Below are 20,713 nucleotides of genomic sequence, written 5' to 3'. Positions count from 1 at the left end.
TTTCATCAAATGCATATCAAGAGAGAGGTGAACCAAAATTTGAAAGGCCGTCTCATTAGCCTTCTCCCTAAAGCTAAAGGCATTTATGTCTCTAGCTTTGTACTTGATTCTTCTTCAGTTGAGGTGGAGTCGTCTCCCTTCTGAGGAATATCCATTATAGGTGCTTGATCGAACCTCAAAAAGTACTGCTTCAGTCTCCAATCATTGACTCGTGTTTTGTGAAGCCTACCACCACATCCATCAATCGGTAACTGCCATTGTTGTAGCGTTTTCGAACCCGGAATGGCCTCTCCCATCTAGGTGAAAACTTCTTATCCTTCCTAGTGTCAAACCTGTTATCATACCTTAAGACCAACATACCTTTCTTGAGATCTTTTGCCTTAAGTCCCTCGTTGATGGTAAGTCGACGTTGCTCTACCTGTGCTGCATAATTGTTGATAGCATCTTCTCTGTTTAGTTGAAGCCTCTCTAGATCAAGAATGTGGTTCTGAAGATGAGTATTAAGGCGTTCCATCTAGCTAGCTAGCACCCTGAGATTAGCCAATTGTACTTCAATCGGTAAAATGGCTTGCTTACCATACACTAAGTGATATAGTGTGAACCCAAGGGATGTGCGAAATGAAGTGCGATAAGCCTAAAGTGCAGCCATAAGATGCTTGTCCCAATCACTTTTGTGATTGTTTACCTGTTTAGTGATGATCTTACAGATCATACCATTCATCTTCTCCACCAAACCGTTGCATTGTGGGTAGTAGGGAGTTGAGTGTCGTCGTGAGATGTTGAGCTCCTCCATTAGTTCTCCTACTAGGTCTCCTCCAAAACCTGGTCCACTGTCAGAAATTATTTCAAGAGGAGTGCCAAAACCGCAACAAATGTTTTCAAATACAAACTTAGCCACTTCCTTAGGTATAATCCGGGTGGTAGCAACTGCTTCGGCCCACCTGGTTATGTAGTCCACACCTATGATAATATACAATTTACCTCATTGGATCCTTGGCAGAGGCCCAATAGCATCAATTCCCCATTTCTCAAATGGTCCATTAGAGATAATAGGAGTCTGTGGCTCATATGTGAGCCTCCTATCCCCTACCTTCTGACATTCTTTGCATGTTTTACACGAGTGATGCACATCTCTCTATAAACTAGGCCACACAAACCCGGCTTGTAGAACCTTTCTACTAGTGATGTCAAGTGTAAAGTTCCCTCCACAAAACACCATCATAACAACTTGAAATTATTTATGTGATCTCTCTAGAGAGAGGTACTCGCTTAAGAATTTGATCCTTATCCTTGCAGTAAAGATCGTCATTGATAAGGCGGTATTTTGTTGCCTTGCGCACAAGCCACTCCTTTTGACCCTTCGTAAGATCTTTAGACACTCTCTTGTGTCGAAGAAACTCATGATGTCAGGCATAGCATCACTACTTTGAAAGAGAGGTAGCTTTAATTTAACGCTCCCACTCGAACATCTTGTAGCCTTTCTTTAGCTAAAGCATTTGCCACCCCATTTTCTACGCTAGGTACATGATGTATTGCAGAGATTAAAATTTTCCTAGAAGCTCCTTAACTTGGCGTAGATGGCTTAACAAGCTATGATTTTTACAAGCCCAAATTCCTTATACTTGTTTTATTAAGAGCATGGCATCACCAAATACATTTAACCATTGAATGCCTTGTGTCACACGCCACTCTAACCCGAGAGTTAAGGTTGCGTATTCTGCTTCATTGTTGCAGTGGGAATCCAAGAGATGTCCAATGGAGAATACCTTTTTCCCTTGCTCGTTGAAGACGACAATACCTGCTGCAACTTTGTTCACTATCCTCTTATAGGCTCCATCAAAGAAAAGAGAGTGAGCCCTCTCTATCTTAGGGACTTTCAACACAAGTATTACTTCTTTGTTACTCGCTTTGATCTTTAGCTTCTTTTCATAGTGGCGATGAGTGAGAATGCCTCCTAGACTGGCTCTCGTGGTGCTCTCCACTTGCGTTGTGTAGTCAAACTCTTGCAACCTTGTGAGCCATTTTGAAATCTTAGAAGAAACATCTATGTGTTGCATAACATAAGGAAATACTTCTTCCATAGTTAAAATTATGAATGGTCTAGACAGTAAATAAGAGCGAACTTGGTAGCAACAAACATTAATGTAAGAACCATGTGTTCCACTGCCATGTATCCCTTTTCTGATCGAGTCATCATGCGATTAGAGAGGTAGATAGGATGCATGAAAGAAGTTTGAGGATCCTTTTGCAGCAATAGTGGCCCAAGTATGTCATTGCCCAAACTAGGGTTTAAAAACGGCTCATCCTACTTTGGAGGTGCAATGGTGGGAAGTGAGGCTAGAATTTGTTTTACCTCGTTGAACTGCTTTTCATTTTCTTCCCTCCAAATAAAGATCTCTTGATGGGTAACTTGTTGTAAAGGAAGATTCATTGAGAGCAGTTGAATGAACCTACTCAAATACCTCACCTTTTGAAGAAAAGAGACGAAGTGCTTTGTTGTGGTGGGAGAGGACAAAGCCACCAAGGCTTGAACTTTGCTTGGGTTAGCTCCAATGCCCTTAACAGAGATCACATGGGCAAGAAGAGTAACCTTGCTTTCACCAATGTGGCATTTCTCCACATTGAGTTGGCCACCCAAAGCTTGCAGCCTAGCTAGACTTTATCCAAATGAAGAGAGCGGGAGCTATAGATACAGAAGTCATCAATAAAAACACAAATGGATTTGCCGAAGAATGGCTGAAAAACAAATGTCACATAGCGCTGAAAAGTGGCCGGAGCATGAGTGAGACCAAAAGGAATAACTCTGTAAGCAAAACATCCCCATGGTGTGATGAAGGTTGTCTTCTTTAGCTCTTTGGCCTATCTCTTAATTGTCCTTTATGTGTCTTTTGGGGTGCAGAGATATGCCCTTGTTCTCCACAGTCAAAACACTTACCTTCTATGAGGTACTTGGATTTTTGTTCTTCTGTCAGCCAAGGACGTGTCTCCTTTTTTTGAAACTTCCCTCTTCTTTTGTTTTTATTTATTGATTTTTTTCCAGTCCTCATTGTCAATTGTTGGTTCGTTGGATGAGTCCGGTTACTCGAATGCATACCAAACCCTTGCTTAGCATGTCCCATCAGCTGCTGGATGGGGACTCAGACGTTTGCAGTAAAGTAAACAATAATCTCTAATTTTTTCGGGGAGTCCTGAGAACAATCTCTCAATTTGCTGCTTAAAACTGATTTTTTTGAAAGAAGAGGCAGGTAGAAAGGCATCCCAAAACCTCTCGCAATATAAATCCAAAGTATCTCCCTTGGTCTTCCGAAGATGATTCCAAGCTGTAATAACATCACTTCTGAGTGAGCCAAGAGGAGATAAAAAGTCGCTTAAATTTTAGCCACTTTGTAGGCGCTTCTTTTCGTAGGAGAAGAGTGGACCACCATGTCCGTGCATTTCCTTTCAAATAAGATGCTTCCCTCCTGATCTTCGCGTGTTCTAAGTAAAGGCCTCCAAAAAAAGCTATGTCAAATTGTTGGATAAAAGCGAGGGCTCTGTTAGCATCTCTGACCCTTCTTGAATTCTTTGGTCTTCTTGTTCTTGTCTTCGAGAAAGTCGTATTGATTGGCTCTATAAAAATGCTTCCTCTTTGAATAGAACATCTGGTCCTTAGAGTTCGAACTCTCTGAAGAGGATGAATCCTCCTCAAGACTGTTAGAAACTTGATGGGATCTTCGGTGGGGTCTGCTTTTCTTGGCCTTCTTCTTGTTCGTTCCATGTCTCTGGTTCTTTCGTCGTTTCTTGCCCTTTCTGTCCTCATCACTAGAATCAAAAGAGGAAGAGCTGTCGGAACTATTAGAAGAGGGTGAGGATGAACTGGACACACCCTCAAAACGTACATGCTTCTTTTGTTTTTGTACATTAGCAAAACAAGATTGACGACCCAAGTAGCTAGGGTAGTCTGCTCCCTTACTACGTCTCCTTGAATGCTTTGTAGCCCCAAAAGTTGGTGGACTCGTCTTTCGACCTCATCGTCGGTGAACATCCGTGGAACAGGAGGTTTCTTCAGAGCTGACTTTAATGGTGAGTCGATGGCCATATGCCATTGAGAATGCATATCATCAATTGGGTGCGTGGTCAAAGTATGTTGCGTACTGGGGATTCTTCTAAAACCGGAGTATTTGCTTCGTGCAAGCATCAACTTGTTGGTGACGTTGCATCTCCAATCGTTTGTACTCCGTAGGCTGAGGTGGCCCATACTCTTTGTCTGTTGTTCACTTAGAATTTTCCGTGCTTTCACCCGATCCAGAATTGTCAAGTGGGTTCGTATGATTCTTGTAGGATTCATCACCTGAATCCATGTGTCGCGATAAAAGGGATCGGATTTTCCTCGTGGAAGGAAAAATGGATTGAGCTCTGATACCACTATGACAGACTTGGACACCCAAGTCGAGAATCTGGCACGACACACGAGAGAATCACTTAAAAACACTTCACAACTTTAATCACAATTCACTTGAGTCGACATGGCTCGGCATAGTTCCGTGCCCAGAGGTATTGGCCCCAAAGTTTGGCGCCCATTTCGGTATCTATTTTTATATTAATGCTTGAACAACGTTACAAGGCCCGAGGGTCCTCTTTTGCTCTGTTGCTCGTCAGCAAAATTGAGCCAGCGAGTGGCCCTGGGTTCGTATTCAAAGGCCCCAAGGGCTCTACAAAAGCAGTACATGAAAAGCTTCAAACTCAAAAGCTTCATTCCCCAAAAGCTTGACAGTGCAAATCACGGATTTTTGTACGGCAGCCAGCGTGAAACACGGAGCATCCGTACAGCTGCCACGTCAGCTCTCTCTCTCTCTCTCTCTCTCTCTCTCTCTCTCTCTCTCTCTCTCTCTCTCTCTCTCTCTAGTTCTCTAGTGTCCCGAGGGCCCCATCCGACGAGACCCTATAAGTTGAAACAACTCATAACTTTAGATCTCGTTAGTTGGACATGCCACCTCATCATTTTTGTGACAGAGACCTAGGCACCTTTGATCATAGTAATCCATGATGCGCGATAAGGGGCCAAAGCCCTCTCTGAATAAGCAATGAAAGCGCCCGAGGATCTCGCAGATATATAGTGCTCCTCTGTCTCTAGATCTCTATGGAAAACCTGGCATAATCTCTCGTATGGAGGTATACCTTTATATCAGCAGTATCTATCTCCAATTGGTGAGATGAGGTGCGTAGCTGATCAATAACACATCTAATGCCATGAGATAGGTAGGCGTGAGGTGAACCCATTATCTGTCATCTGGAGAAGATGATCTCGATAAAAAGCCATCTTCGTCCCCAACTCATGTGACGGAGACAACCAAGTCCTTGTAGTATCCAGCTGAATGAGATCATGTCTGAAAATATTGCTAATCTCTGAATTTGTGTGTGTGTGTGTGTTTGTGAGAGAGAGAGAGAGAAATGTTATATTAACGTCTTCAAAAGGCCAAAGTGACCTATGAGACCAGAAAGTTACAATGTGGTTTATTTGATAGAGAGAGAGAGAGAGAGAGAGAGAGAGAGAGGTGAAATGGTATATTAACGTCCTCAAAAGGCCAAAGTGACCTATGAGACCAAAAAGTTACAAAGTGGTGAATCTGATGCAGGGTCTAAGTTCCGAAAAGTAAAGACTAAATGGCACTAAAATAAAGGCACTGCAATATCCTAAACTGTGGGAACTGAGCTAAGCAGCTAACTGGAAGTGTGTAGAGTATGAATAATAGCTGAAATAATCTCAACAGAGGTGAGTGAATAATGTGTGACGATCTAGTCATAGGATTTCCATCATCGGTCGTTGGCGGATCTCATCAATATCCTCCATGTTCAGCACTTTGACTAGGCATTTTGCATGCCGAGCTAGAATGATATAGATCCTCTCCTACAGCCTCTGTCGATGTTGTGAAGCTCCTCGCAGTCGTGGGTGTCTGGATCTCCCTATTTCAATCGCTCGATCAATCAATGTGCATCTGGTGTGGGTGAGATCTGAGCTTTGCTGTGAGATCTGCTCCTCACGTTGTCAAATGGCCAGTCTAAAGAAATCTGTAATTTTCATGTGTGACTGGCTCTGCCTTGATCTTCTCAATGGGCTCTCTCTGTGTGCGCGCAACTCAAGCAAAAACAGTTTAAGACATCTCTGGTCCTGGTATCTCATGACTTTTGAAAGTGGTCCAAAACCCTCTTTGAAAAGGCAATGAAAGGAGCCACGTATCTCATAGTATACCGGGCAATGACATATGTAGTGCAGCTTTGTCTCTGGCTCCAAATGGCATAAATGACATATCTTGGCCTCAACGGGTACTCCTTGAAATCTACTAGTCTCAACCTGAAGTCGATGCAAAGATGTGCATATCTGACCAATAGCACACCGTATCACTGATATAAGTGTGTATCCATGTATGTGGGCCTAGTCACAAAGCCATCCTTCGTGAGTTGGAGAAGATGCTCATTGCTCTCTATAGAAAGCCATCTTCGTGCGCAACTCCTGTGTCACTTGTATCTATATCTTTCTGGTATCTAGCTGAATTGAGTCCTGACAGATGAGTCTAGTGATCCCTGTGAGAGTTAGAGGGGGTGCCTCTAGAAAGTACCGGAAGGGGAGCAATTTGTCCATGCTGAAATCATGTAAATGAAACTATGATGTCCTCTATCCATACCAGCAGGTAGTATCTTCCCACCGTGCTAGCTGTTGGGAGGACTCAAGGGCTAGCCAGGCATATCTGCCTCTGGGGAGGTTCCAAAAACTATGTAATAAGGAGACTTATAGTGTATGTGCCTTGATCACCAGGGGAGGTGCGGCCAACTCAGCTCAAATAATCTCATGTGGGAGATCATAGAAACCAAAGGCCTCTCCATACCTCTCCATCCATCAGTGCTACAAGATCTGCCATGGTGATCCACTGAGGGTTCCCATATCTGAGCTCCGTACAGCATAGCCGAAGCCACCAAAGTGTGAAAAAGCCAGAGGTTTGTTCGAGGCTCCTGAAACTGAATCTGCAAACACATCCTCTCATATCCCCTTAGTGCTACATTAGCTTGGGTCAATCTAGTCCCTGTTGCTCTCAATGAAAACACTGGCCCACTAAAGACTACCCGAAGGTAGGTGTATGCATCTGTATACCCCACTAGCTCATGACCATAGGTAAATGTGGGTGCTGACCTCCTAACCCACTGCAGTGTGGTGTTAAACATTATAATCTTGATTTTTCCAAGATTAACAGACACTCCAATATCATGGGCAAATGCATGTAAAGCATCTAAGTGACGGTGCATCCCCTTCGGAGAATCAGAGATCAACACAATAGTATCATTATATAACAATAATGGGATCCATGTCCCTTCCAACTGTGCTCCTCTATCACCATTCCTCTCAATGTAGTCAGCGTAGGAGATAGCGGGCAGCCCTGTTTCATCCCAATAGTGGAGTGAATCAAAGCAGATATCCCCTCCGGATTGTATACGTGCCTCATTACTAATCTGTATAAAGCCATGATGGTGACCCCGTCTCATGTAATCTGCACATCAATCTGGCTCTGGGCACTGTGTCAAATGCTTAGTGGAAATCCACAAAGCTACAATAGATCCGTCTACCATGTGATCTGCCCTCCTCCTCGATAATGGCTTTGAGTGTTAGAATGTGATCAAGTGTAGAGAAACCCCTCCTGAACCTTAACTATCCTGTTGCTCGTATACCCTATCACTCTCCCCATCTACTCAACTGCTTCTCAAGAATGGAATCGTTCAACCGAGCCAATGTATGTGCAATCATGATGGTGTGATAGTTCCTAGGGTCCATAGGGTTCCTTGACTCTAAGATGGATACAACAATAGACAAATTCCAAGTATTAGGTTAGGCCTTCACATATGGCACGGTTGAACATCACTCTTAGAAGTCATGCAACCAGATCTCTGGCATGTATAAGCTCTGCTACTAAGCCATCGCGATCAATGGCCTTCTTTACCATCTCGGCGGTAAAGAAAGCACGTGTGTGGGTATGGTTCTGGGAAGTTTGGAAGAGGTGGCTGCTCAGGAATTGTGTACAAAGATGATGCATAGTGACCCTAAACCTCCGTTGAAGTGATGGCTAGAGAAGGAGAGTGCTCATGGAATCGTCATGCCTCACTTGAGTTCTGGCTCAAAAATAACTGGTATAAATCCTACCTACTCTAGTCAAGCTAGGAACGCCCGCTCCGTCGCACCAAGTGCCGGAAGGCAATCTGCGAGTAATGAATCCCATAAGAACCTCTCTCTGAAGCCGGACTCTCATCTCTTTGCACTCATCATACCAACTGTTCTTCGGGATGCTCCCAGAACGTCGCTCCTGCTCAGGTTGGGTGCGTAGGTATGCCTCTGTTGCTTCACTTTGCAATGTCTCGTTAGTATATGAGTGAGCCCCTCCAAACGTCGTCTCGGCTCCTCCGTGGTAGGCATCTGTAGATCCCTTCTATGTAGACAGAGTCAGTCTCTCAGGTAAAAGTACATCCAGTAGGTGCTGCTACCTATGGCATGTGTGTTGTACTGAACTGGAAGGGTATGGTCAGAGTCAAAAGGGCATGATCGATTGCTATGCCAACAAGCCTTGGTTCAATTGTGAAGTCGTGAATACTAGAGATAAAGCTCGGTTGAGCCATAACATAATCCACTATGCTGGCTCCATGTTTTTGTAGAAAACAAGTGAAGCCCACTGCTGTGGAAAATCTCTGCAAGCCGTTAAGGATGACAAGTCCATGTGGAGTCCCCATCTCCGTCAGCTACCTTCCATACTGATTGAGCTGCACCAGGAGAAGCCAATCCAATAGACTTTGGATTTCTTGAAGATTCAATCGCTGTTCAGGTGGAGCTGAAGAGTGACTCTTCGCGATTGCAGAAGATTTTGATTGTTCAGCAGGCTTCGCATCTCTAGCAAATGTCGCGGTTTCTGAGAGCTTGCCTGCTCAGTTGCGGTTGGGCCATGGAGATCTTTGTATGTTTCTTTGAGGAGGGGGCCACTATGTGTCGACGTATTTTTCCTGCAACTACCGGGAACATGACTCCTTTTGGATGAGGGAGGTTATCTATGATACCATATAGGAGCAGACACTGCTTGAGGCCATTTTATGGATTTGAGATGATTTTGAGGCATGGCCTAGGGGGTTTCACAGTCCCTTGGCTTTTGTGAGTTGCTACAGGAGGTTTTTACAACGGATACTTTATGTTAGTCAAGATACCCAACACTGGAATTTGTGGTTTTTGCTACATCACCACAGGTGGAGAGAGCTTTGGGCACATTTGTGTAGAGTTGATCACTATCCAGATAGCTATACTTCACCACCTTATTAGAGTATCATTATCCCTAGAAGTGCCTCGAGGCATGATCTCCTTGTATACGTTTCATGGTTTTTCCCAATTTCTTGTATATGTCCGGACCTGTGGGCGATTTTATGTAATGCAAGGGATCAACTGTAACAAGCTTGGACACTCCAAGCGAGAAATCAATAGCAACACATGAAGAGAAACTTCAAAATGAGAGAGAGAGAGAGAGAGAGAGAGAGAGAGAGAGAGAGAGAGAGAGACGACACGACGAAGGTCTACGCCCAGAAGCATTGGCCCCAAGACTGGCGTCCCTTTCGGTATTTCTTTATTTATTGATCACAATAAGGGTACAACTCCCGAGGGTCCTCCGCTCTCAGACTCAGCGTCCAGATCCTCACAGAGTGAGGCCCCAATGGCTCTTTTATTCTTACAAGGGATGGTCAAAAGCAGAGGCCCAAAAGCATTGTATCAAAAGCGGTGCAAACCCAAAAGCTGCAAGCGTGAATCACGGAAATCCGCACAGCGTGCCACATGGCACAGCCAACGCAAAATGCGGAATTTTGATACAGCTTGCCACGTCAGCATCCGTACGATCTGCCACGTCAACATGTCAGTGCAATTTACAAAACCCTATTTCAGAGTGTAAGCTTGTGGTCTTTAGGGTTTTAGGCCCCTCGACCGGGGTACCATAAGTTGGTACAACTTTGAGCTCAAGTTCTTTAATTTAGGCCTCTCCGCTAGGCTCTGTAAGTTGGTAAGACTTTATTTGCATCTTTCACTAGAGGTCGGACCTCCCTCTGTCCGGAGTGCGTCAAGTCGGCCATGTCACGTCATCACTTTGTGACATCAAAGCCCCACTTTTAGAGAGAGAGAGAGAGAGAGAGAGAGAGAGAGAAACCACCGTACTTTTAACTACGGTGGTCGCTTAAGGTTTATAGAACCGCAAGTGCTTGATTTGGTCGACTTCACGAGATATCTATTTCTCTCTTATGTCACTTCTGCTGCCTACGATGGTTTCTTTCCTTTCGTTTTGTTTTGTTTATTGTCCTTAGGAAAGTATTTTTCTTTGTTTCTCATGATTTGTGTTTGTTTAGCTTGCTTGCTTGTATGCACCTTATTTCTTTTGTGTGATGCTTGTGCTTGTGGTTCTGCATGTGCTTGGGGTGAGTGTGTTTTGCATGACTATTTGTGGTTGAGGTGTGTGTGTGCGTGTGTTTGCCTTTTACAGCTTGTTCTTTTTTGTTTTTTCTCCTTTTTTGATGGGTGATTTAGGTTTGGAATTGGTTTGGTAGGAGTGGGCTGGTGGGTGGTTCCTGCCTTGCCTTTAGATTTGCACCATATACTATTTCTGCTTGCAGGTTTAAGAATGTCATAGCCCTGTTGATCATTGTCAGGGATGGCTAGAGGTTATCTCTCTCCCGGATTTTTGGTGCCGAGTCTTCTTGTGGCGGTGATGACTCCTTTGTTGGGATGCGCCATTATATATGGCCTTGGAGATTTGGAATCGGCTATCGGAGATTCTTTGGTGGAGTTTTCGGCCTCTTCTCGACTCACGGTAGCCTGTTTCTGCTTCAGCTCTCTGCTACTTGCTTCCCTCACTCCCATGCTCCTAGCTTTTGTTGTATCATCCATTTTTTGTCGCTTTGCATCATTGGTAGTGTTTTCCCCTATGGTATGTAATCATTGAATATTTGAGGGGTTCTTTTCACTATCATATCATTATGTGTTTGCCTACGGGCTGATGTAATGCCTTTGTGTTTGTAATCTTGATTACATAAAACAGAAGGGTACCAAGCCCCACTTTTTTGCCACACACACACACACACACACACACAGAGAGAGAGAGAGAGAGAGAGAGAGAGAGAGAGAGAGAGAGAGAGAGAGAGAGAGAGAGAGATAAAATGGTATATTAACGTCTTCAAAAGGCCAAAATGACCTATGAGACCAAGCTCATACGACATAGTGAATATGATACCATGTCCGGAATCAAAAGAACTGAAACAAAAATTACAACTACTACAAGCTGGGACTATATGGATGCGCCAGCTAATACAAAAGGTGACCAGGACAATGTGTAGTACAATGAGAGAAGCGGGGGGGGGGGGGGGATATGGTAGAGATCCATCCTCATCGGCACTCCGGATGTCGAGAAAGTATGGCTCGAATCCTCTGCTGTAGTCTCCGTCGATACTGTATTAGCTTCTCTCCTCAATCGCGGTCGTCTAGATCTCCCTAGCTCCAATGCTCGGTCTACGAGAATGCCAGTAGTGGTAGTATGAGTGCGGGCAAAGCTCTGCATTGGTGGCTGCTCCTCTGGGGGTCCAATTTCTAGTGTAAAGAAATATGTAATCTGTCTCTAGGACTGTCTCTCTTCAGCTCTCCTTAGTAAAGTGTCTCTATGCTTGTGTAACTCAAGTAGATACAGTCCAAGACATCTCTGATCCTCATAACTCATGACCCTAGATAGAGGCCCAAAACCCTCTCTAAATAGACAATGAAAACGGCCTCATATCTCATAGTACACTGTGCAATGACATATGTAATGTGACTCTGTCTCTCGCTCTAGATGACATAAGTGGCATATTCTGCTATCTGCTAGTATCCCTCTGAATTTGCCAGTCTCAATCTCGAGCTGATGTGTGTGTGTGTGTGTGTGTGTGTGTGTTTGAGAGAGAGAGAGAGAGAGAGAGAGAGAGAGAGAGAGAGAGAGAAATGAAATGAAATGTTATATTAACGTCTTCAAAAGGCCAAAGTGACCTATGAGACCAGAATGTTACAATGTGGTGGATCTGATACAAAGTCAGAGAGAGAGAGAGAAATGAAATGAAATGAAATGTTATATTAACGTCTTCAAAAGGCCAAAATGACCTATGAGACCAATCAGTTACAAAATAGTGAATCTAATACCATGTCTGGGTACAAAAGAACTAGAAAAGAACTAGAAGTGGAACAAAATACTACTACTACTACTACAATCTAAAACTACGTGGGTGTAGCAGCTGATACAATAGGTACCCGGTAAACTGGATGTAACAGTGTGTGAAACAAAGATGGAAGAAATGGTGAGGATCCATCCTCATCTGCACTCTGGATGGAGAGAGAGAGAGAGAGAGAGAGAGAGAGAGAGAGGTTTTACAGTGGTTTCATTAATTGCATTTTGGACAGGTTGATAATGGCGTTTTAGAGAATTTGTTTCCGGCGCTATATGAGGATAATTGGGATGTTCTTATTGGTCATTTTCTTGGGGTGGTATGCTTTTGCAGATTGTCTTCACAATATTTTTAATTTTGTTTGCGAATCAAGCTCGCTTTATATAAGATTTATATATCTTGTATTCAAGGTGTCTTGATTGCTTGCATAACTCTTACCTTCGTTCTATGTGTTTCTTTTTTGTGGAAATCAGGACCATGTGGGCCACATATTTGGTGTAGAGTCTACACAGATGGTTGAGAAGCTAGAGCAATATAACAAAGTGGTGGAGGTGACCTTCTTGTTCTACAGTTGCATTTCATCTCTGGGATACATACTGCCATTTCTGAGCAGATTTTGTACAGGATGTTATTGCAATCCTTCGAAATGAGTCTCAAAAACATGATGAAACTTTACTTCTTGTCTTGGGAGATCATGGTCAGACATTAAATGGAGACCATGGTGGAGGAACATTGGAAGAGGTACATCTTGAAATTTAGTTTTGTCGCATCTAGCATGACAATGCAACAGCTGATGCAAGATTTTGTGATCTGCAATATAAGGTCTTTGACAACTTAATTGAACATTTTTTGGACTTTTTCAGGTATGCATTTGCATTCAATGTCATTTTCGATCTGACTATGTTGAAGCTTAAGTATATACGGAAATGTTGTCAGGTAGAGACAGCCTTGTTTGCATGGAGTGCACAGCAGCCTACTCATCCTGTTTCCCAGTCATGCGATTCATCATGCATAAGCTATCTGGATATCCCACCCTCATTGGTATCCAAACATCTCCTTTTAGTATGTGCTGTTCAATACTTTTATCAATTTTCTTTGGTGATATTGTTTTGTGAGATGTGTTTGAGATAGAGGAAGGTCGTTGGCATCAGAGTTACCCGGAACGCAGAATGGGAGCAGCCACAGGATCCTCGCAGAACGGGGGAACGGGGAGGGGTCCGGAACGGGACGGCACGGAACGGGATGCATAAAACCACCCAAATAATGCAATTATAAGCTTTGTGTGATTGAATTGTAGTACCAGAGTCCTTTGACTTTGACACTCACAAAATACTTGATTTGAAGACCATTCAGCCTTACTATGGCAAACGTGTGTCGTGTAGACTTGAGAGCTTGAGAGGGGAAGATCCAAGAGAGGGAAGGGGGGAGAGAGAGCTTGAAAGTTGAGAGAGAGAGGGAGAGAGCTTGAGAGAGAGGGGGAGAGCTTATAGCCTTGTAGAGTCTAAATTTGAAAGCTTGAAAGAGGCTAGAGCTTGAGAGTCGAGACTCAAGAGGGTAGAGCTTAAGCTTTGGCCCTTGATCATGTAGAGCGCTGCTCTCCAATCACCACCTGACCATCTCTGTAGAAGGCCATCTTTCCTTGCCACTTGAATCTCTGCCATTACCTCTCTCATATGCGCAAGCTATGAGAGGGTGAGGTCATCTCCAAGGAATATGCCGTTTTCTTTAGTGTAGGAACGCCTCTTCAAGAAGTCCTTCTTTGCCTCCATGGATTGGAAACGCATGATTAAAGTTCTCTCCTTTGAAGTCTCCCCATTTCCTTGTCTCTTCTTCCCGACCCTCCATGCCTTTGTATGAGTAGCCTCACTACCCATTATGTGGAGCAGTTATTTGACTTCCCCTTCCACATCATCTCGGTCTTTTAGACCGGTTACTCGTACATGCGAAGCTCTAGTCCTCCTTCCCTGCTCTTCCTCTGAAGTCATGATGATTGTAGGAGTGGGGATAGATGTGGTTTCTTTCCCTTTCCCAACGATTTCTATCCATTTCTCGGCCTCATCCGCCCTTCTTCTGTGGCTTCGTAATCACACCCATCCACGAAGACGTCTTTGCCACATTCTGTTTCTCTTCCTCATTGATCATCCGTACCTTCTCCTTGATGACCTTGATTTCCTCTATCACTGAGGGTTGGAATTCATATTCCTCTAGTCCACTGTTTGCTCTATCCAGAAGCTCTCGCTTGAGGGCTGAGACCTCTACTTTGAGTGCCTGTGAATCTTCCTTAAGTGCTTGTATCTCTGCGTGCAAGTCCTCTTTCTCCTTCTTTCATTCACCTTCCTCTAGTCCACTGTTTGCTCTATCAACAAGCTCTCGCTTGAGGGTTGAGACCTGTACTTTGATTGCCTGTGAATCCGCCTTAAGTGCTTGTATCTCTGCGTGCAAGTCCTCTTTCTCCTTCTTCCATGGCGCGCCTTCTTTGAGGAGCATTTGAAGAAGGTTGGCCTTCTCCTTCCACCATCCTTCCGTCTTTGCTTTCCATTCCTTCATCTCCCTTTCATTTGTGTTATCCGCTTGTTTGTAAGCATGAAGGTTGCCTTCGTATGGGACCTGCAAACTGGTGAAGTGCTCATGACCTCCATCACTACTCGAGTTATGCATACATAGCTGTCCTCTAATGAGGTCCCAAAGCCCCCTCCAAGGCCCCCCACTCCGTTACGGGAATGGTATTTACTTTAGATTGCACGACTCTAATACAACTTATTGAGTGTTAGCTGAAAGCTGATGCTATGAATGAATGCTGGTGCTACTGGGATACTGCTGGTTCTGAGGTACTGTTGGTATTGCTGCCAGGAAACACTGGTGGATTGCAGGCTTCGCTGGTCTGCTGCTACGTCAAGGCAATCCTGGAAACACTGGCCGAACTGGGGGATGGTACTGCTGGTGCTGACTGCGGGTGCTGATGGCTGAAACGCTGATGCTAATGCTCTGAAAATGGACTGCTGATGAGATACCAACGCTGGACTGATGATGAACCAACACTGGTGTACTGCTGAAAACTGGCGATGATACTGATCCCAACGCTGGAGTTACTGAATGAACGCTGGGCTGAAACACTAGTACTACTGCTGATGGGGATCACCCAAGGCTGGGAGCAGGTGCAGGAGCAGCAAAACCCTAAAAAACCAGGCAAACCCTGATTTACAGTCAAAACCCTAATCTGCGGCAGATCAATGAAACCCTAATCTACAAGCAAAACCCTAAACTGCAGCAGAGAGAAGAAATCAAGGCTGGGATAGCGAGAGAGAGAGAGAGAGAGAGAGAGAGAGAGAGAGAGAGAGAGAGAGAGAGAAATGTTAAATGAAATGAAATGTTATATTAACGTCTTCAAAAGGCCAAAGTGACCTATGAGACCAGAAAGCAAGGCTGGGAGAGAGAGAGAGATTAGATGAAATGTTGTATTAACGTCTTTAAAAGGCCAAAATGACCTATGAGACCAAATTGTTACAAAATTGTGAATCTGATACAATGTCTGGGTACAAAAAGACCACTACTACTAGAATCCATCCGCATCTGCATTCTGGATCTTGAGAGAGTATGGCTTGAATCCTCTGTTGTAGTCTTCGTCGATGCTGTGTAGCCCCTCTCCTCAATCGTGGTCGTCTGGATCTCCGTAGCTCCAGTGCTCGGCCGATGAGAGTGCCGGTAGTGGTCGAATGAGTGTGGGCCGAGCTCTGCAATGATGGCTGCTCCTCTGGCTATCCTATATCTAGTGAAAAGAAATCTGTAATCCGTCTTTGGGACTGTCTCTCTCTAGCTCTCTCCAGTAAAGTGTCTCTATATCTATGTAACTCAAGTAGATATAGCCCAAGACATCTCTGATGCTCATAACTTATGACCCTAGAGAAAGGACCAAAACCCTCCCTGCATAGGTAGTGGAAACGGCCCCGAATCTCATAGTACACTGTGCAATGATATATGTAAAGAGAGAGAGAAATGAAATGTTATATTAACGTCTTCAAAAGGCCAAAATAACCTATGAGACGAATCTGTTACAAAATGGTGAATCTAATACCATGTCTGGGTACAAAAGAACTACATACTACTACTAGAATCCATCCTCATCTACACTTTGGATATCGAGAGAGTATGGCTCGAATCCTCTGATGTAGTCTCCGTCGATGCTGTGTAGCCCCTCTCCTCAATCGTGGCCGCCTGGATCTCTGTAGCTCCATTGCTCGGTCGATGAGAGTGCCAGTAGTGGCCAAATGAGTGTGGGCCAAGCTCTGCAATGATGACTGCTCCCCTGGCTGTCCCATATCTAGTGAAAAGAAATCTGTAATCTGTCTCTGGGACTGTCTCTCTCTATCTCTCCCCAGTAAAGTGTCTCTATATCTGTGTAACTCAAGTAGATATAGCCCAAGACATCTCTGATCCTCATAACTCATTACCCTAGAGAAAGGACCGAAACCTCTCTGAATAGCAATGGAAACGGCCCCGTATCTCACAGTACACTGTGCAATGACATATGTATTTAGCTCTGTCTCTGGCTCTAATTGGCATAAGCGGCATATCCTGTTGTCTGCCGGTATCCCTCTAAATCTACCAGTCTCAATCTCAAGCTGATTTGAGGATATGCGTATCTGACCAATGGCACACCGTAAACCATGAGACATATGTGTGTCCATGTAGCTGGGTCGAATCACAAACCCATCTCTTGTGAGGTGGAGAAGATGCTCTCTATAGAAAGCCATCTTCGTGCCCAACTCCTGTGGCGGCTTTATCCATGTCCTCCTGGTATCCAGCTGGATCAGGTCCTGACGAATGAGTCTAGTAATCTCCACCCGTGTAAGAGACATCGAGGGTGCCTGAAGAGAGTACTAGAAAGGGGGAAGCCTGTCCATGGTGAAACGATGCGTCTGAAACCATGATGTCATCTGTGCATACCAGCATGAAGTGTCCTCCTAAAGAGCTAACTGTCTGGAAGACTCAAGGGCTAGTCTAGCATATGTTTTTCTAGTAGTATCCCACAAGCTGTGCACAAAGGAGACTGATCTGGTAAGCGCCTCAATCTCCATAGGAGAGGCAACTAGCTCTGCTCGAATGATAGCGTGGGGTACGGAGTCCTTTGGTTTGATCAGTCGAGAGATCATAGATACCAAGGGCCTCTCCATACATCTCCAACCTTCTTGGCCTACAGAAGGTCCCCATGTTTGCACCCCATACATCATACCTGAGGCTACTAAGGTATCAAAGAGCCATAACTTTGTCCGAGGTTCTTGGAACTGAACCTGCGAACACATGCTCTCCAAGTCTCCCAAGAACTGAATCTCCATAGGGGGGGCAGCTAGCTCTGCTCGAATGATAGCGTGGGGTACGGAGGCCTTGGCTCTTATCTGTCGAGATATCATAGATACCAAGGGCCTCTCCATACGTTTTCAACCATCCTGGCCTACAGAAGGTCTCCATATCTGCACCGCATGCAACATAGCTGATGCTACTAAAGTATCAAAGAGCCATAACTTTGTCCGAGGTTCCTGGAACTGAACGTGCGAACACATCCTCTCCAAGCCTGTCAAGGCCGCATAAGCTCTAGTCAGTCTAGTCTCTACTGCTCTCCCCAAAGAAAACCTCGGCCCAGTGAAGACAACCCCAAGGTAAGTGTATGCATTTGTATACTCTACGATCTCTTGACCATATGTGAAAGTCGGTGCTAATCTCCTGATCCACTGTGGTGGTGTTAAACACCATAACCTTAGTTTTACCAAGGTTTACAGACAATCCACTATCCTCTGCAAATTTGTGCGATGCATCCAACTGTCGCTGCATACCCTTTGGTGAGTCAGAGATCAACACAATATCATCAGCATATAACAACAATGGGATCCATGTCCCTATCAGTTGGGCACCTCTATCACCCTCTCTGTCAATGTAATCAGACACCTCATCAACATACATACCAAATAGAGTAGGAGACAATGGGCAATCCTGTTTCACCCCAATGGTGGAGTGAACTAAATCAGATATCCCCTCCGGAGTGCGTACATGTCCCATCACTAATCTGTATTGAGCCATAATCCCCCAAATCAACACTATGGGCACCCCCATCTCTTGCAGTCTACGCATCAATCGAGCTCTCGGTAACATGTCAGATGCTTTGCGGAAATCCACAAAGCTACAATAAATCCGTCTCCCATTTGACCTGCCCTCCTCAATGATGGCTTTGAGTGTCAGAATATGATCAAGAGTGGAGAAACCCCTCTTGAAACCGGCCTGGCCCTTTGCTCGTACACCCTCACCCTATATCCAATTACTCAATTGTTGCTCAAGAATGGATGCATACAACCGTGCCAATGTGTGCCCAACCATAATAGTGCGGTAATTCCTAGGCTCTATAGGATCACCTGCTCTCAAGATAGGCACAATAGTAGACAATCTCCAAGTCTCAGGTAACCCCTCACACATGGCACGATTGAACAACACTGCAAGAACCTCTACCAACATATCTCTAGCATGTGTAAAGTGCTCTGCTACTAGACCATCATGATCATGTGCCCTGCTGGTCCTCATCCTGTCAATGGCTCTCTTTACCATTCAATGGTAAAGAAGGTGCTGGTAGGTGGGCATGGCTCTGTAGGATCTAGAAGGGGGACTTGACCAGGAACCGTATATAACGATGAGGCATACTGGCCCCACACATCAAGAGACGTAATCACTGGGGGAGGGGAGTGCTCATGAAAGAATCACCATGCCTTCCTGAGTTTCTACTCAAGAACAGCTCATACAAGTCTCGCTCCATCTGGGCCAAGTAAGCTCGTTTCTTCCGTCGCACAAGGCGTCAGGAAGCAATCCGAAATTGTCTATAAGTGATGACTCCTAAAAGAAGATCCCTCTGAAGCTGGACTCTCATCTCTCTGCACTCCTTATCATACCAACTATTCTGGGGCATGCTTCCAGAATACCACCTCCGACCCGGTTGAGTGTGTGGGTATGCCTCTAATGCTGCACCATGCAGTGTCTCAATCAGTAAAGTGGTGCACTCCTCCACTGAGAGGCCAGGACCAGCTGTGCATAGACGGCTATAGATCTCCTTTGTATAAACTGAGTCAGTCTCTGGTGTAAATGTATAACGGGTATGTGACCTACCTTCGGGCTGTACTATACTGAGTGTGTGTGTGTGTGTGTGTGTGTGTGTGTGAGAGAGAGAGAGAGAGAGAAAGAGAGAGAGAGAGAGAGAGAGAGAGAGAGAGAGAGAGAGAGAGAGAGAGAAATGAAATGTTATATTAACGTCTTCAAAAGGCTAAAATGACCTATGAGACCAATCTGTTACAAAATGGTGAATCTAATACCATGTTTGGGCACAAAAGAACTAGAACAAAGATACTACTACTAGAATCCATCCTCATCTGCACTGTGGATGTCGAGACAGTATGGCTCGAATCCTTTGTTGTAGTCTCCGTCGATGTTGTGTAGCCCCTCTCCTCAATCGTGTCCGTCTTGATCTCCGTAGCTCCAATGCTCAGTCGATGAGAGTGCGGGTAGTGGTTGAATGACTGTGGGCCGAGCTCTGCAATGATTGCTGCTCTTCGGATTGTCCCATATCTAGTGAAAAGAAATGTGTAATCTGTCTCTGGGACTGTCTCTTTATCTATGTAACTCCAGTAGATATAGCCCAAGACATCTCTGATCCTCATAACGCATGACCATATAGAAAGGACCGAAACCCTCTCTGAATAAGCAGTGGAAACGGCCCCGTATCTCATAGTACACTGTGCAATGACTTAGTGATGTAGCTCTGTCTCTGGCTCTAGCTGGCATAAGCAGCATATCCTGCTGTCTGCTCGTATCCCTCTGCTCGTATCCCTCTGAATCTACCAGTCTCAATCTCCAGCTGATGTGAGGATGTGTGTATCTGACCAATGGCACACTGCAAACCATGAGACATATGTGTGTCCATGTAGCTAGGGGGGGGGGGGGGGGGGAGAGAGAGAGAGAGAGAGAGAGAGAGAGAGAGAAGAAGAGAGAAGAGACTTTTAACGTCGTAGGAAACTATCCCAAGAGACCTTAAAGATCTATCCGACGAGGAGATGAACTCAAGACCTGTTATTCAAGAGGGAAATGGCATAACCAATCTATCACACTTGGTTGATAGAAAGGTTATACCATTTTCCTCTCTTTATTAGCGCGCACGCACGCGCACACACACCCGAGAAGAAGAGAGTTTTAATGTCGTAGGAAACTATCCCAAGAGACCTTAAAGATCTAGCCGACGATGAGTTGAACTCAAGACGTGTTATGAGAGAGAGAAATGAAATGAAATGAAATGTTATATTAACGTCTTCAAAAGGCCATAGTGACCTATGAGACCAGAAAGTTACAAGGTGGTAGATCTGATACAAAGTCACAGAGAGAGAGAGAGAGAGAGAGAGAGAGAGAGAGAGAGAGAGAGAGAGAGAGAGAAATGAAATGAAATGTTATATTAACGTCT

The 20,713-nt window shown here is 44.7% G+C and overlaps 1 protein-coding gene across 3 annotated transcripts in view; it reads left to right on the top strand.

The window, feature by feature from the left end:
- LOC147440402 (Alkaline-phosphatase-like family protein) overlaps positions 1-20,713 on the top strand; it is a 189,560-nt gene that overhangs the window by 136,550 nt on the left and 32,297 nt on the right. For 2 of the 3 annotated variants that reach the window (XM_086530143.1, XM_086530145.1), the window contains 4 exons: positions 12,464-12,547; positions 12,702-12,779; positions 12,853-12,969; positions 13,165-13,290. In XM_086530143.1, the coding sequence (XP_086386269.1) occupies positions 12,464-12,547; positions 12,702-12,779; positions 12,853-12,969; positions 13,165-13,290 (405 nt within the window). The remainder of the gene's footprint in view (positions 1-12,463; positions 12,548-12,701; positions 12,780-12,852; positions 12,970-13,164; positions 13,291-20,713) is intronic. The other variant, XM_086530144.1, reaches the window with a different exon arrangement.

The sequence above is a fragment of the Adiantum capillus-veneris genome, chromosome 15, assembly GCF_014529385.1.
Source record: "Adiantum capillus-veneris isolate H3 chromosome 15, ASM1452938v2, whole genome shotgun sequence".
In the NCBI taxonomy this organism is placed as follows: Eukaryota; Viridiplantae; Streptophyta; class Polypodiopsida; order Polypodiales; family Pteridaceae; genus Adiantum; species Adiantum capillus-veneris.
This window is presented reverse-complemented; position numbering and strand designations above follow the sequence as displayed.